Source organism: Mauremys mutica, chromosome 9, assembly GCF_020497125.1.
Source record: "Mauremys mutica isolate MM-2020 ecotype Southern chromosome 9, ASM2049712v1, whole genome shotgun sequence".
NCBI lineage: Eukaryota > Metazoa > Chordata > Testudines > Geoemydidae > Mauremys > Mauremys mutica.
In genome coordinates, this window is record NC_059080.1 from 42,103,906 (window position 1) to 42,117,654 (window position 13,749).

The window sequence follows — 13,749 nt, forward strand, 5'->3', positions numbered from 1 at the left end:
TGCACCTCTGACCCCTCTCTGATCTCTGAAGACACCCTCCTGAAGTCACAGATGTTTATCTTCCTTGAGGTGGACTATGACAGTTCTCCCAATCCTAGGCCATGCCGATGGTATACCACACTCTGCATCAACTGGGCTTACCCAGCAGGTCTCACTTGGCACCTGCAGTTCCTCCCTTCGGGAGCTTGTGACCAGCACAGAATACAGTGACCCAAAACATTCTCATTTTAAATCAAAAGTATTGTTTAATCTTAACCGTAGGAACAAAGCATAGACTTTTTTTAAAACTATGCTACATACATGTCTATCTTACCTAGAGTCCTGGGCAGGCCCCTACCATCTGTTCCCCAATCCTTGAGAGACAGTCTTTGTAAAACCAGCCAAAGTTTTTTATTCTCAATTCCCCAGACTGGGGCAGCCCTGCCCCTCTGACAGACTCAGCACAGGATTGGAGGTAGTCAGCCTCTTCTTAAATTAACCCCTTGTATTCATACAGCAAATCCCCTTACAGCAATCGGACACACATAGAAAACAAAGTATTGATAAGCAGCCCCAGATTGGTCACACTCTCTCTCTCTCTCAGGGATGATCTGAAGCAGGCCGTTTGGTCAAAGTAGTTTTATTATTCCTAGAATAGTAAAACAGCCATGGACCTGGAGGAGGAGGTAAGCATTAAATGACATTTAAAACAATAAGCTATCCTGACTCCACAATGCAACACTTGGGAATTCATGGCAGTAGCAAATGGCCACATTAGAATTCCTCAGTTGACATAAATCCAGGTTATATGGACTACTGAAGACACATTCACCCTTGTGTCAGTCTAGGCAAGGAACCCTCACCAAGAGAACTGATGACACAGGTTGTTTCCGAGAACTACAGGGGCCAGCAATGAAGTAGCCAGACAAAGCTCATTACCTGGGAGGCATCTCACTATTATTAACAACACAGGGCATTTACTGTAGATTGCAACTTGAGTGTGTGTCCTAGACCTCAGCCACTTCCACCAGCTAAGACAACAGCAGGAGGGTGTCTGGCTCTCTGGTCCTTGAGGAAGGACTGCAGGAACAAGGAGCAGAGATATAAAGCTGATGGAGGAAAATACAGTGCTATTTCACTGCACTCACAGAGGCATAAATGCTTGGAGTTTAGTAGGAGAGAGGCTTTGAGGCAAGCTTAGAAATGGATTCAACAGGTGGGATTTTCCTCCCCCTTCCAATTACTAGCTATCCACAGTATTCCTCCACAGGGAGCACCAGTGGCCTGGAGTACTGCTCAGTCTGCAGCCACAGGACAGGCAGGTCAATAGCGGCTGGAGTCCCGAGAGCTAGACAGCTCTCTTTCCCTGGCATGCTGGTCCCTGGTGCTTCTCTCCCATCGCTCTCTTGATCTAGTGCTCCCTAGACATTCCTCTTGTCTGCTGCTGCGGCTTTCGCCCTTTCTGTTCTTGTCTTCTGCCTTTTCCTCCTTCCAGGCACTGCTCAGACCCTTTTGCTCCTGGTGCCCCTTGTCCCCTCGTCTCTCCACAGCTCTCTTGCGACATTGCTCTTGCTCAGGTTCCTCTTCCAGATAAGTCCTACTTGCATGCTTTCGCCCAGACCCATTCCGGGACTGCTGCCTTGGGTTAGCATATTGGTCATAGGCAGAGTCTTCCTTTTCCTTTTTAATCCAGGCTGTGGCAGGCGGCTCTCCTGCAGGGAGGGCCCTCTTCACACCTTGCAGGCCCCTCCTCTTCTCCTTCTGCTCTCTTTTTCTCTTCTCTTTATCTGAAATACAGATTGATCCCTTTGAGAGACTCCAGCAAGCACTGCCTCAGCCTCAACCCCGCATGCTACAGCAGCTCCCATTCCATTCACCCTAGAATGTTTTCCTTCCAACATTTCCAGCTCCTGACCACAAGAGGCTCTTAGCCTCCCATGCTGGCCTCACCCACCGTTCCCACCACTCCATGCTGTCAGCACCCCTAATCAAGAAGCTCTCCCACCATTCCCTGATTTCACACTGCCCACCCCACCACACACCCCCAAGCATCCCAGCTAAGCTTTGCAGGCACATTTTGATTTGACATGGTATCATCTGCTATACCAAGTATCTGAGTGAGTGATTACCGCAGTCCATCCTTAACATATTTGTACTGGTTTTCTTTAATAAGAATTAAGATATCCACCCAGTGGGTGTCTTTAAGACAGAGATGCTTGACTCCAAGGAGAAGGCTAGATTCCATGTTTAATTATGAGACATGGGCCAGAATACTATACAGCCACCCCATCATGCATCCATAGCCAATCTCCCTGGTGTCAGTGGGCAGAGAGAGAGAGAATAGATCCATTAGGTAGTAACTATACTTTATGTATTCAGTTTTATTGCCACATTCAGCACCACTCAATGGGAAATCTGCTCCCTGTTACATCCAATGCTGTGCCTGCCCTGCAGTTCTCTTCCTTTGCCATCCTTTTCCTGACTCTCTTCTGTGTTCCCTCTGGATTTCCTTCTTACAGACCTCCCTGTTCCATCCTCTAAATCGATTAGCAGTTAAATAGTTAATGTTCACACTGAAGCATTAGTACTGGGCTTTAAAGCTGACATTTCAAAAGAGATTAATGGAGAGCCAAAGAGCTCACATCTAAGCCATTGTTTCAGGCTCTCTGCACACTCAGGCAGGAATATCAGCTAACTCGGTAAACATTTTTAAAGTTCCCTGAAACCATGAAGGCTTAAAAAAAAAAAAACAACCCTTGCCTTACTTTTTCAATATCATAGATTTTAAGGACAGAAGGGACTACTATGATCATCTAGTCTGACCTGCTGTATAACGCAGGCCAGAGAGCCTCACCCAGTAAACTGTTTCAAGCCCATTACTTGTTTGAACAAGAGCACCTTTTTTAGAAAAGCATCTGGTCTTGATTTAAAGGCTTTCATAGATTCCAAGACCAGAACTTACTATTGTGATCATGCCATCTGACTTCCTGTATAACACAGGCCAAGGAACTTCTCTGAAAGGATTCCTGTTTGAATCAGAGCATTAAAACAAACAAACAAACACACACCCATCCAGTCTTAATTTAAGTTTCCAGTGATACAGAATCCATCACAATCTTTGGTCAATTGTTCCAATGGTTAATTACCCTCACTATTAAAAATTTACACCTTTATTTCCAATAGGAATTTGTCTAGCTTCAACTTTCAGCCACTGGATCTTGTTAGACCTTCATTTGCTACACTGAAGAGCCCATTATCAAATATTTCTTCCCTGTGTAGGTACTTATAGACCACGGGTTCTCAAACTGGGGGTCGGGATCCCTCAGGGGGCTGTGAGGTTATTACATGGTGGGTCATGAGCTGTCAGCCTCCACCCCAAGCCCCGATTTGCCTCCAGCATTTATAATGGTGTTAAATATATTAAAAAGTGTTTTTAATTTATAAGTGGGGCCACACTCAGAAGCTTACTGCGTGAAAGGGGTCACCAGTACAAAAGACTGAGAACCACTGTTATAGACTAATCAAGTCACCCCTTAGCCTTCTCTCTGTTAAGCTAAATAGTTTGAGTTCCTTGAGTCTATCACTATAAGGCATGTTTTCTAATTCATGGCTCTTCTCTGAACCCTCTCCAATTTATTAATATCCCTTTTGAATTGTGGGCACCAGAATTGGACACAGGATTCCAGCAGTGGTCACACTAGGGCCACACAGAGGTAAAGTAACCTCTCTATTCCTACTTGAGTATCCTGTTTATATATTTTATGATCGCATTAGCTTTTTAGGCCACAGCATCACACTGAGAGGTCAAGTTCAACTGATTATCCATCATGCTCCCCAAATCTCTCTGGAGTCACTGCTTCACAGGATAGAGGCCCCTATTATGTAAATATGGCCTGCATGCTTTGTTCCTAGATACATACATTTAGATATATTAAAACACATATTGTTTGCTTGTGCCGAGTTTACTAATCGATCCATATCACTGAATCAGTGACCTGTCCTCTTCATTATTTACCACTCCCGCAATTTGTATCATCTGCAAACATTATCAGTGATGATTTGATATTTTCTTCCAGGTCATTGATAAAATTTTTTAAATACCATAGGGCCAAGAACTGATCCTTACAGGGATTTTTAGAAACACACCTGCTCAATGATTATTCCTCATCTCCAAATATGTTTGGAGACCTATCAGTTAGCCATCTTTTAATCCATTTAATGCGTACCATGTTCATTTTATATCTATTTTTTTTAAATCAAAATGTCATGGTACCAAATCAAATGCCTTACAGAATTCTATGCATATTACATGAACACTATTACCTTTATCAATCAAATTTATAATCTCATCAAAAACAGAGTAAAAATGATAGCTTCCTACCACTGGATATGGTTGTGCCGTCTTCTAACTTAAAGAAGTTTAGATTCTGCACAATCTGATTGTGCCAGGCAACCCGTGTAAGGCCCACATGATATGTTGAAATGATACAGGCAAGTACTTCTAAGCTTTAAAATCAGGAAGCCAACTCCCTTCCCTCCAAACAAAGGGTAACCCCACCACTTTCAGGTGTAGCCCTGCAGCCAGCCAGGAGCTTCAGCTGAGAGAGCTCTGTGCATAAAGGATCCATCTGATAAAGCAGAGCATGCAGGTCCTGGAAGAGGGAGGAGAAAGGGAGGGAGGAAGAGATCCACAGCCAGCAGAATGCAGGACAATGGATTCCCCTAGCAGGATGGCAAAGGACAACCTAGACACCAAAACTATGTATCCCCATACTGTTCCCATTGGCAACTGCTTGTTTGTGCAGCTCGATGCCTTGCGGGATTGAGGAGTTCTTGCGTGGTGTGTTTCCAGGATTAGGATTCTGGTACGAACATGCTTCACCTTTATGCTTTTTCACTGGTACCTCACTGTCTTCTGAGGAAGAGTCAGATGAAGTAGGTGGAGAAGTTTTAGCCCCACATCCTCTCTCACGTAGGACTTTTGTTACATCATCTATATCCTCAGAGTCCTTTGGAGGGCGATAGTTAGCGACATGGTCCACCCGAATTGTCCTTCCTTTTATCTATACAAAGGAAAGGCTGGATCATTAGTAAAGCTGCCAATAAGCCGACAAGGCTACAGAAAGTACACAGCACACAGGCGAAAGCCACAGGACTTGGGCTCCAAGCCTGGGCTCAAGACCTCCTGCTTTCATAATGCATGACCAGGCTCCCTCTTTGTGATTACATTAGAAGGGGTTCTGTTACAAACCCCGGTCACAGAGAACATGCCCTGCCCCAGGACTCAAAGTAGAGCCATTCAGACACCAGAAGGCCAGATCAGTCCAGCCATAGTTTGAAACATCCCCTATCCAAGCAGGGGCAGACATGAGCTCTCCCTGTCCCTGCACTCCTCCCTACCACAGCATCAGATGACTGTGGGAGACATGCCACCTTCCATGGCCTTCCACACTGGGTAAAATACTTCTATGTACCAAAAACGTTATCACTAATACATTGGCAAAATAACAAGTGACCCCTCAGCACTGTGAGTAAGAGGGCTTTGCGAAGAAGAGTACCCAGCCACAGCCCAAAAGCCAGGGGAACACTCCTGGGACAGTCACATCAGAGGGGTTTCCTGACGTGCTACCCAAGAGGCTACCAAGAAGCGTAAAATGGGGAGGTGAGTCCTAATCCCTGGAGTTGGAAGAGAACCAATATATACGTTAGGGAGAAACAAGAAGCAGAGAGGGAGAACCTGCACGTTCCTAGCCCTCAAAGAGAGTCTGTAAGACTGACAGAACCACATGTCAGTTCCAAGGCCCAGGATATAGCAGTTTTTGTGAAGCAGTGACACTCAGAGCAGGTATGGTGCTGGGACTGGAAAATGAGTAGCTCCATGACCAGAAAGAAAGAAACCTCATGACTCTCACTAGGACCAAGGCCAACAAAGTTGTATGAGGCAGTGGGTGCCAACAGGAGTCCAATGTGCCCATTGATAGAGGGGGTGTTGGCTGCAGCTGGCTCACAAAAGCTTCAGAAACACTAGCAGACAGAGAAAGGACATAAGGAGGAAGTTTATCAAGGAGATTGAGAGCTCCTCTGCTTAAGGACAGTCACAGTGATCAGGGAACAGCAACATTAGTGTCGTCAGAGCACTGAGCACTGTACTTCTGCTGATGGAACCAGCTGCTTGGAACTGTGGCCTGGGGAAGCTCCTGCTTCACTGTGATTTTTTGGAGGCACACTTTATTCCGCATGTTGATAAGATGGTCAGAAAGATCTTATCAGGTGTGAACAGCATTCTCCTTGGAGAGCAAAAAGATCTTTTGCTGAAGAGTTCAAGCCTAAAAACAGGGGTTAAATATGGAAGTGCTTTCTCTGCCAGAACTCTAGCACAAGGGTATCAAACACATTCCGGGGCGAGTGAAAGGTTCAAGAGCTAAGGGCACAGGGCCCGTTTTGCAGTATTGTCTGCCTGCAAAATGAGCCTCTTTAGTCAGTGAACATCAATGCGGCATTTAGAGACAAACTGACTCCTCCACTCCTGGCATTTCTCATGACCACTTTGCCATGACACCTTTTTGTGAACAATTCTCCTCCAGTTATATACACTATTGAGCACCCCTCCCCCCCCCACCCTACCTCTTTGGGACATTTCTCTCCTCACCCCCAGATCTGTTCCCTATAACTTAGAAGCTGCCACCTCCCTTGTGGGTCCCAGCAGCAGCGGTGAGGGAGCGGGGGGATGGGCAGAAAAGAAGCCACCTCTGACCCCAGTACTGGGAGGCTTCAATGTGGTAAGGAGGAGGAAGGAGCCTGCTTCCACAGCAGGAGCAGAGAGACTGGACAGGATCCTCCTTCAACGTCACATTGTAGGGCGTTGTGAGGCCAGCTGTACAAAGGGCTGATGCTAAGGTGGGGAGAGGCATAAGTGCCTGGGATCAGACACAGGCTCCCTTCACAATTCTATCACTCCATCTCCTGCTCCATACCTGAGCTGCCCTAGGTGGGTAGCTGGAGACCAGATCCCTTTGCGAGTTATAGAAGATGCTGCACACTAGAGGAAAGGGCTCTGAAGGTTGGATCCAGCCCATGTGCCATACTGGACATCTCTGCTCTTGTGGCACTAATATACTACTGTAATTCCCTCTGAAGACACAATGGGAGCCACAAATGCTTCTAACTGTGGACCCTTGGACATGGAAAGAATGGTGAACTGGAGCTCTGGGTGCCCTAATGTCATGGCAAATAACAGCCTTATACTAGCAGCCAATCTGGGCACAGACAGGACTTTATTTAAAGGCAGGTCTCTGTTCTTTGACATACCGACCTTGATCCCATTAAAGTTGTCAACAGCAAGTATGGTGCTTCTCTGATCTTCGTAGCAAATAAAACAGAAACCTTTCGATTTTCCAGTCTTTTTATCTCGCACCAGATTAATGTTCACAATTTCTCCATATCTAGAAAGAAAAAAGTGTAGTCACAAATGCTTTGTCTTAGTACCAAAGGCAAGGGAAATGACAATTCCATGGAAAACCTAATAGGAAAAGTCACCAGCCCTCGAGATTCATCCTGCAATGATATTGGGGGGGGGGGGGGAAGGGGTGTCTCTGAGAGACCCCGTGTCATGCAGTACAGTGATACCTCGCTTAACGTTGTAGTTATGTTCCTGAAAAATGTGACTTTAAGCAAAATGATGTTAAGCAAATCTAATTTCCCCATAAGAATTAATGTAAATGAGGGGTTAGGTTCCAGGGAAATTTTTTTCACCAGACAAAAAAACTACATTATATATACATACACATACACACACACAGAGAGAGTATATATTTTAAACAAACAATTTAATACTGTTCACAGCAATGATGATTGTGAAGCTTGGTTGAGGTGGTGAAGTTAGAGGGTGTAAGAGGGTGGGATACTTCCTGGGAAATGCCTTACTGCTAAATGATGAACTAGCATTCAGCTGAGCCCTCAAGGATTAACACGTTAATGTAGCCTCACATTCTACAAGGCAGCACAAATGGAGGGAGGGGAGACAGCATTGCAGACAGAGAGACACACCCTGTGTGGGGGAGAGAGATGCGCATTGCCCCTTTAAGTACGCTGACACCACTCTAAGGACACTGCCTTTAAAAAGATCAAGAAGTTGAGACAGCAGCTGCGGCCAGCAAGCTCTCCATCCTGAGCCCTGTTATGTCCCCACCCTGCTCTATATGGAGAAGGGGTAAGTGGGGGGCAGGAGTAGGGGGGAGAGGGACACCCTGACATTAGCCCCCCTCTTACTCCCTCCCCTGCACAGCAAGGAGGCTCCCAGGAACAGCTCCAAGGCAGAGGGCAGGAGCAGCACATGGTAGTGGGGGGAGGGACAGCTGAACTGCCGGTAACTGGTATCCTGCTGGGCGGCTGCTGCACAGGGAACTTAGGGGAGCGGAGAGCTGATAGGGGGGCTGCAAGTCTACCCTGGGTCCAAGCCCCCACCAGCTAGCTGCAAGAGGCTGCTCTTCCTACAAGCAGTGGACAAAGCAGGCAGCTGCCAAACAACAATATAAGGAGCACTGCGCAACTTTAAACAAGCATGTTCTCGAATTGATCAGCAATGTAACAACGAAACAACGTTAACCGGGACGACTTTAAGTGAGGAGTTACTGTACCAAGGCATAACACCAACCATTTGGCCTCATGCTGCAACCCTGCTAAACTACTGAGAATGAAAAATGAAATTCCACTTACTGTGAAAACACGCAGATGATATCACCTTCTGTCAACTCATAGGGGAGACCTCCTGGGGAGAAGGAAACAGGTTATGCTGCTCAACTGAATAGGACTGCAGTACAGCCTTTCCTCCTGGTCTTGCGGATTACCATGCCGATCCCCTCAACCCAATATGCCTCTCCTCTGGTTCCCATACTCTAGGCAACAATTCATCAAATATTTAAGTCATTTGATTTAGTCAGAACAATTTCATAATACTGAAGAAGTTCTACAGAACTTTCTTAAATGCATAAAACAATCTTAATTTAGACATCTGTCTAGAAATTAGCACTAGACACATGGAGAAATTTGGATTAACCTCATTATACAGAGAATCAGATTTTTAGAAGAACTCAACACCCAACACTTTTAATTCTTTTGAAAATCTGAGCACTTGAGAATTTGGTCCAGTATATGCAACATGGACAAGCTAAGATTGAGTTGACAGATTTAACTTTGCATTTCCTGATGGGTGTGTTTGATTTTGTATCCTCAATGTTCCTGATGATGCAAGTTTTGCATTTAGTTTGTTTTTTTAGAAAAAACAGTTAGGAAAAAGGAAATCCCCTTATTGTAACACTAAGGAATAGAAGAATTGTATTCTGCAGATTTCTTTAGGCATTAATCTTCACCACTCTAGATACATAGTTACAGCACTATCCTCACAAGCTTTTGTTTCTTCAATAGCACTACAAGCAGTTAGGCAAATTATTTAGCGAGTAATGTGACATTTCATCCTCACAAGCCCCCAATAAAACTATTCCTCATTGGGAATTTATCCACACAGTGTGTGAACTTCAGACATTTGAGTTACCTGAAGGCCAAGAGAGCCTAATGTTCCTTTTGAAAGGGACACTGACAGCCTGAATTGCTTTGAAACTAATTTAAAATACTTCAATTTTCTGAGTGAGCCCCCTTTAATAGTACACCCAGGACTTTAGAAGCGGCTACATGTTTTTGCTTTCCTCATCACGTTTAGGAGGATTTTATGGACCTTTCCTTCTGCCCTCCTGCAACGTTCCTCTCTCTGCACACCCTGCTTGTAGCTTTATTGCTGCTGTTATAGCAGAGTGTAGGGCACAGAATGCATATGAGCAATGCCATTGTTCTAGTGTAGGAAAAAGACACTGCACTGTGTGTTTAAGTGCCCTGAGAAGACAAGGATACAAAGGGAAAGAGTAGAGAACAAAACATAATAGTCAGTGGATCTGTGCTACTTTTAAACATGTTTTGGGAGGTATCCCTTCAGTGTGCTAGACTCCCAAGGGGTCGCACTCTTCCTCAAGGATAGGCCACATGGCCTCAACACCTCCCAGACTCAAACCTCTGGGCTCCAGCAGTCCTGTTTCCCTCCCACTCTCCACACACACACACGCCCCCCCCCCCCCCGAAATGAGTGTTGCCCAGCAAATCCAACTGAACCAGACTCTGGTTCAAGAGACTTTTCCCCTCTTCAGGGATCAATGCGTTTCAGGAAGTATTTGTAGTGACACTAGGCTACCTTTCAAAACAGAATAGGGTTTATTAGTCAACTGGAACACATCATCAGGAAGTCTGTAGGTTAGCAAAGAGAAGCAAAGGTTATGACATGGTCCATACTGGCCAATGCCATGTTTCCCTTGAGCCATGCTGCTAGAAGCCATCTTGGTTTCCTTTCTCTGTCTATCCCTTTGTCTTAGGTCCAGGAGAGCCCGCTGTCTCTTTCTGAGCCCAGTACTTCTTACCACCTACTGTCACTTCTCCACATTGTCTTCCCAGTTAAGCTGGGAGCCTCCCACATTGATAGCTGTCAACTGTTCAGTAACTGGGGTTTCCACTGTCTCAGTCAACTGATATGAGTTGGTCCCAGCCAGTCCTGAACAACCCATTCATGACACCCCAGACAGTTACATGACAAAACACCTGAAGTCTCCTGCTCTTTCCACTCAGGGCATGCATCACTGAGGGTACGTCTTCACTACCAATGGTAAAGCGTGCTTTAACGTGGATGTGCAGTTGTGGCACCAGTGCTGGGAGACAGCTCTCCCAGTGCTGTGAAAAAAACACCACCATGAGGGAAGCACGGATCCCACCAGTGCTGGTGCACTGTCTATGCTGTCACTTTACAGCGCTGAAACTTGCATCACTCGAGGGAGAAAGTTTCAGCGCTGTAAAGTGGCAGTGTAGACAAGGCCTGAGAGAAGAGTGAAACTAAGAGGCATATTAGAATCATAAAAATATTACCAACATTCCCACACTGGTCACAGTACAAACATATTTTCCATTGAAAGTGTTATTTTCATTATTAATAGTAATAATATTTGTATTATAGCAGTGTGTCAGGATCCCAGTCATAGACCAGGACCCCACTGTGACAGGTACTCTACAGACACAGGACAAAAAAGACAGTCACAGCCCCCAGTTTAACACAAGACAAGAGACAACAGATGGACACAATAAACGGATGGGGGAGAACTAGATAACAATTAAACTTCCTCGGAAAATTATTCATAAGTGAGACCTGGGAGTTAAACTGAAAGTGACCTTATAACCTTACCCACAGAGCTAGTTACACTGAAGCCTTTAACAATCCATTCAACTACAGGGCATGACGTTAGCAGAGAGATGATAGGGTGTACACTGCTAATGAGGGTAGTAAAATAATTTGCCAGCCAGAAGAGAGGGTACTTGGACTGGAGCACTCAGGGTATGTGTGGAGGATGCACAGGCTAGTTAAGCAGCTGGGACTGTGGTTGCTTAAGGGACTTGTATACTCATCTTCAGTTATGCAGGGTGCAGTTTACAGATAAACTGAACATCCACAACTCTAACTTAAGTCAATGGGAGCCACAGGTGCGCCCACTCTGAAAAATCAGGGCCTTGGGGTATGTGTCCTCACTGTCCTAAGAGTTAACAATGCGTAGAGAGGTATCTGCAGGACATACAGGTAGCTGAGCGGAAGTTCCTCTTGTGGAAAGCAAGTATTAAGGAAGCCAAGCTGTCTGCATGACACAGATTGACAGATGTGCAGAGAGTTGGAGGTTATTACACCTTCTGAGGGAGCAGAAAGAACAACCTGCAGCAGAGACTGGCTATACTGCAAAAAGAACAGAATGGGGAAATGCTATTTTATCTCAAATAGAAAAAAACAAACTGAACAACAGCCTTTTACTAACCAATGCATGCTGAATGGATGAAGAAAAAACAGTGTCACTTAACAACATGTGGATAAGAGAAGTGGTTCAAGATCAGGAATCCAGAGCTAGAGGAACAGAAGAGATTACACTTTCACAGCAGCAGGGGAACATGTCCATCATGACAGCATGTCCAAATTTGAAGTCCATAACCTGACCCTGGGAGAGCTAGGAAAGAGTCTTGAAGTCTTGGGAAAGAAAGAAATCCCAGAGCTCCTTATTCCTGATCCTCTTTGGGTCAAAAGCATATCAAGATTGCTCAGGGGATAGATCATGCAATTTATCAGAGAGGAAGACCCTGTGAGTCCTTGCACCCACACGTTCTCTCAGTGCCTCTCAACAGAGACTGACATTGTTACAACACAAAGCAACAGTGAAATAGACTTCACTCGGTGCTCAGCCTCCAGAGCTGACTCACAGGGGTCATGATACAGGACCTGGGGGAACTAGCACCAAGATTGCTGTACCAAGCACATACCCACGAAGATCCAGGCGCTATCACTGTACTCTGCATGCCATGACACCTTCTCCTGTACGCCCAGCTCAGCCTCCCGTTGGTTCAGCTCATTGATCAGTTTCACCTTCGTCAGGGGGCTGCAGGGCAAAGGCCAAACAGTTACCAAGGTATGGACATCGCCCTGTCCAGTGCCTCCCTACAAACACAGCCCCTCCACCCCCTTATACAGCCCACCCACAAACACCCCCTGTATTCCCTATGCAGCTCCCTGCCCCCCACATATCCCCATGCAGCCACCCCCAAACAGCCCCCATACTCCCTATGCAGCCTCCCGCCTCTCCCCACAAACAGTCCCCATATCCCCATGCAGCTCCCTGCACCCAGATATCTCCATGCAGCCCCTGTATCTCTACACAGCCTCCCATCCCCACATACCCCACACAAACAGCCCCCATATCCCCTATGCAGCCCCCACGAACAGCCCCTGTACCCCTACGCAGCCTCCCACCCCCACATACTCCAAACAGCCCCCCTGCATCCCCTACGCAGCCTCCCACCCCCACATACTCCAAACAGCCCCCCTGCATCCCCTACGCAGCCTCCCACCCCCACATACTCCAAACAGCCCCCCTGCACCCCCTACGCAGTCTCCCACCCCCACATACCCCACACAAACAACCCCCCTGTACCCCCGACGCAGCTCCCTACTCCATGTAGCCCCCACAAACAGGCCCCCGTAGCCCCAACGGAAGAACGCCCCCCCCAACCTACTTCATCGTGACAACTACAAGGCCCCAAGCTCTCGCGCACGCGCACTTCTCGGGAAGCCCGCCAGGGACGTGAGACAGCGCGCACTCGAGTCCCCGCGGTAAGCCCCGCCCCTGGGCCGAGCTGCGCGCTCCCTTGTTCGTCGCCGCTTGCTGGGTGGGGGAGGGGAGCTGCTGGAGTTGCGGGGGGCGGAGCGAAAAGGGGGCGGGTGACCCTGAGCCCGGCCAGGCTCCTCAGCGCGCTGGGAGCGCTGCGTCCCCAGGGGCCGCCCAGGGCCAGGCATCGCTGCCCAGAGATCATGGCGCCGACAAGGGCTGAGCGCGCAGCGCCTGTGGGCAGCGCGTCCCGCTGGGCCATGTCCCATGGCACAAGGAGGCGGCACTGTCCGAAGCCTGCGCCGCGCGGCAGGGGGCCCACAGGGCTGTGCCCCTGGAGGGGAGCGAGCGGATTGCGGGGGCTGGGTATCGGGAGGGTGTGGGGGGATGGTGGATGTCTGGCTGGGAGGCAGGTGGCTCAGGGTGGGGGAGATCCTGGGGGAGGCAGAGGAGATTGTGCAGGAGGTGGGTGCTGGGGAGGCAGGAGGTGGGTGCTGGGTGCCTGTGGGAAGTGGGGAGGCAGTGGTACCCCTGCTTCACT

General features: G+C 47.4%; 1 protein-coding gene across 2 annotated transcripts; it reads right to left on the reverse strand.

Annotated features, from left to right (window-relative positions):
- Window positions 1-222: 222 nt before the first annotated feature.
- On the reverse strand, window positions 223-13,259 carry RBMX2 (RNA binding motif protein X-linked 2). Of its 2 annotated transcripts, XM_045031246.1 has the most exons (7): window positions 13,117-13,259; window positions 12,367-12,482; window positions 8,695-8,746; window positions 7,292-7,421; window positions 4,884-5,042; window positions 2,942-3,005; window positions 223-1,766 (listed from the first exon to the last, which is right to left on the reverse strand). In XM_045031246.1, exons 1-7 carry the CDS (start codon window positions 13,119-13,121, stop codon window positions 1,303-1,305), a joined length of 990 nt encoding a protein of 329 aa, XP_044887181.1. In that variant the 5' UTR covers window positions 13,122-13,259; the 3' UTR covers window positions 223-1,302. The 2 variants fall into 2 exon arrangements, with proteins under 2 accessions (XP_044887181.1, XP_044887182.1); XM_045031247.1 differs by lacking the exon at window positions 2,942-3,005 and having other exon boundaries at window positions 4,862-5,042.
- Window positions 13,260-13,749: the final 490 nt, after the last annotated feature.

What these genes read in the sequence shown, in the direction of transcription:
- RBMX2 (XM_045031246.1), bottom strand. An exon ending in ACAACTTTAATGGGATCAAG is followed by an intron (nt 5,043 to 7,291) that starts GTCGGTATGTCA and finishes TCCTTTGTATAG; the next exon opens with ATAAAAGGAAGGACAATTCG. An exon ending in CAGATGGCATGATCACAATA is followed by an intron (nt 1,767 to 2,941) that starts GTAAGTTCTGGT and finishes TCTGTATTTCAG; the next exon opens with ATAAAGAGAAGAGAAAAAGA.